The sequence below is a fragment of the Sinocyclocheilus anshuiensis genome, unplaced genomic scaffold (genome assembly GCF_001515605.1).
Source record: "Sinocyclocheilus anshuiensis isolate Anshui unplaced genomic scaffold, SAMN03320099.WGS_v1.1 scaffold852, whole genome shotgun sequence".
Taxonomy (NCBI): Eukaryota; Metazoa; Chordata; class Actinopteri; order Cypriniformes; family Cyprinidae; genus Sinocyclocheilus; species Sinocyclocheilus anshuiensis.
The window spans coordinates 339,916-343,271 of NW_015552578.1; the positions used below are offsets into that span (position 1 = coordinate 339,916).

Here is a 3,356-nt window from a genome sequence, read left to right on the forward strand (position 1 = left end):
ACTTTAGCCTGATAGCACTGAAAGCGAACGTCCCGCCCTCCCTGCAATAGCCGTCCAAAGCCACGCCCCCTGAACGCATTTACGCTCACAGACCAGAATACCAGAGACAACATTACTACAATAGGCTACATCAGCGGTTCCCAATTCCAGCCCATGTTCCGAAGTGAAGTAAACTTCAACGGATTTCCTCCGCTCAGGGAGAAGGGAGCAATGAACACTGTGTAGGGATCATATCGATCGGAACACAGTTCATGCACATAGCTCACTTCTAACGAGCTGGCGCGTGAAGACTGGATTAACTGCTGGGCTACATCATGTGTCATTCATCAGTGAGAAAACTTTAAAAGTACTACAATACCAGGAAGGAAGATCGGGTTGTTGATGTTTGTCTGCCATTCTCGCTCTGTCTGCACAGCGTGCGTGAATGCGCTGATGACGTATCCTGTCTGCGCGAACTGTGTGCGCAGAGGTATGCTAATACATACGTTGACAGGCAGGTAGGAATGCATATTAAAACGCTCGGACCGAGCTTAATGATTGCTATCAGGATGTGAAGAGACTTTCAACCAACATAACAAAAAATGTTTCTGAAGACAATCACCTGTCATTACATCTTTAAGAAACACAGCTCTCTATTTAAATCAAGATATTAGGATCACTGACTAGCAGAATCATTTGCCTCTTCCTTAAGCTTGTTAAAAGTACAATTATGTACCTTGTACAGAATTATGTACAGAAATGAGACCTCTGTCAATGAGGCATTTTTTTTATAGCGCTTTATTGTGTATTGCTGTACACCCAAAGCGCTTTACAATCATGTGGGGGGTCTCTCCTCAACCACCACCAGTGTGCAGCATCCACCTGGATGATGCGACGGCAGCCACAGTACAACGGCGCCAATGCGCTCACCACACATCAGCTACAGGTGGAGAGGAGAGAGAGTCATAGAGCCAATTCAATGAATGGGGATTATTAGGAGGCCATGATTGACAAGGGCCAGTGGAGTGAATTTGGCCAGGACACCAGGGTTACATCCCTGCTCTTTTACGAGAAGTGCCATGAGATTTTGAGAGTCAGGACCTCAGTTTAACGTCTCATCCAAAGGACGGTGCTTTTTGACCGTATAGTGTCCCCATCACTATACTGGGGCTTTAGGACCCACACAGACCACAGGGTGAGCACCCCCTGGTGGCCTTTCAGTGGGCAACCAGTCTTGGGCTGCAGGGTGATATGGCTGTGGCCATATCTAGCTATCTTTCTTTCTATTGATCATTACTAGCAAAGCTTAGCAACTATAGCCTAAGACATGCTAAATCATGGACGCTTTTCACAAGACTGATGACGCGTTTCCACAGTCATCAGCATCGTAAATCATCCAAAGTTTTTATATTTTCATTTAGAAAAAATGTATGTACATTTATAACACTACACTTTGTATTTTATTACCTTTACATAAAAAAAAAAAAAAAACTAGTTAACACTAGCGAGGGTGTTTCTAATACAGCATTTATGGGAGTGAGAGTAAATTTGTAAATTAAAGGTGACATATCATTAAAATCGGACTTTTCCAGGTTTTAAGTGCTATAATCAGGTCCCCGGTGCATCTACCAACCAAGGAAACCTGAAAAAGATTAACCCAGTCACTTTGTTTTGGTAAGCCTTTTTCTGCAAGCGTCTGAGAAAACGAGCACGAATTTCAGCGCGATAAACATGATAATCAGAACCAAAACAGATGTTTTTAGCAGATACAGCTGTAAAGGCGCAGCTCTATTCTGGAAAAGGGGGCGGGGAGCAGCAGCTCGTTTGCATTTAAAGACACAGGCCCGAAAAACAGCGTGTTTCTGCTTCCACTCAAAATAGGCATTTTCAAAATGATATAATAAATGATATGTTGAGTATTTTGAGCTGAAACTTAACAGACACATTCTGGAGGCACCAGAGACTTCTATTACATATTGTAAAAAGGGGCATAATATGTCTCCTTTAAAATCATTCATTCTTCTGACTGACTGTATCAGTCTCTATTTTTTTCCACCCAGAACACATTATCAACTGCACAGCAACCACTCCAAATACTCTAGCAACCACCCTGAGTACCTTGGTAACTGCATAGCAACAGCCTTTTGTTTACTGACTGAATGTGACTCTGTGTGTTTTATAGTGTGGATCATGGCGGAGAATCCAGGATTACAGCAGGACTAAAGAAATGTACGTCTACACGCACACACACACACACACACACACACACAAACACACAGCTTTAGTGATTGTTGTTGTGTTACAAATGTCTCTGTTCTTGTGTTCAGATGACTGTGATCTCACACTGGATCCAAACACAGCAAACACTCAACTCATTCTGTCTGAGGAGAACAGAATGGTGACATGTTTGGACAAGAAACAGCCGTATCCTGATCATCCAGACAGATTTAATGTTTATCCTCAGGTGTTGTGTAGAGAGAGTGTGTGTGGACGCTGTTACTGGGAGATTGAATGGAGTGGAGATGATGGTGTGTATTTATCAGTGTCATATAAGAGCACCAGCAGGAAGGGAGAGGGTGATGAGTGTTGGTTTGAATGTAATGATCATTCCTGGAGTTTGATCTGCTGTCCTGGGAGATACTCATTCACACACAATAAGATAGTGACTTGTCTCCCTGTAGAGCCTATCATCGGCAGTAGAATAGGAGTGTATGTGGATCACAGTGCAGGAACTCTGTCCTTCTACAGAGTCTCTGACACAGTAAGCCTCATTCACACAGTCCAGACCACATTCACTCAACCGCTCTATCCTGGGTTTAAGGTTTATTATAAATCATCAGTGAAGCTGTGTTGATTAATCAGAATAGATTGATGAGAGATTCTACCCATAATGCTTTGAGCTGCATAATAAATCGGTAGCAGTGAGATGTTATGGTCTCTTCTTTTCTCTTCATTACACAACCCTCTACATTGCGAGTAAATCACTCGCATATGCGACTAAATCTTCACTCTGGGCGACTAAATGATGTCTAATATTAGCCAATGGCTAATAAATTCTTAGATTTTACTCGCCAGTGTGTGAGTTGGAGGCTGAGTATAAGTTTAGCTTGTCTTCATGAATAAGGGATAACAGGGAACGTTTATGGGAATTCAAAGTTTATGGGATGATGTTGTGAACCAGTAATTTTCCATTGCTACTGACTGTGGTATAATAACTCTTGTTGGATTTGTGTTTGTCAGACGAAGTCTGAGCATTGAAACATACACAACTAAGATTATTCAGTAAACTCTGCTCCTTTTTTATCATCATTACTTCGTCTCCTGCTTCTGCTCTTCTCTGGTTTTGTGTCAGTCAACTTCTTGGCTAATAGAAGCTA

General features: G+C 42.3%; 1 protein-coding gene across 1 annotated transcript in view; it reads left to right on the forward strand.

The window, feature by feature from the left end:
- The window catches only part of LOC107665206 (NACHT, LRR and PYD domains-containing protein 3-like), a 58,521-nt gene extending 55,632 nt beyond the window's left edge, over positions 1-2,889 (forward strand). Inside the window, exons 10-11 of the mRNA XM_016455991.1 lie at positions 2,162-2,208; positions 2,307-2,889. Of these exons, the coding sequence (XP_016311477.1) occupies positions 2,162-2,208; positions 2,307-2,833 (574 nt within the window). The 3' untranslated portion in view covers positions 2,834-2,889. The remainder of the gene's footprint in view (positions 1-2,161; positions 2,209-2,306) is intronic.
- Positions 2,890-3,356: the final 467 nt, after the last annotated feature.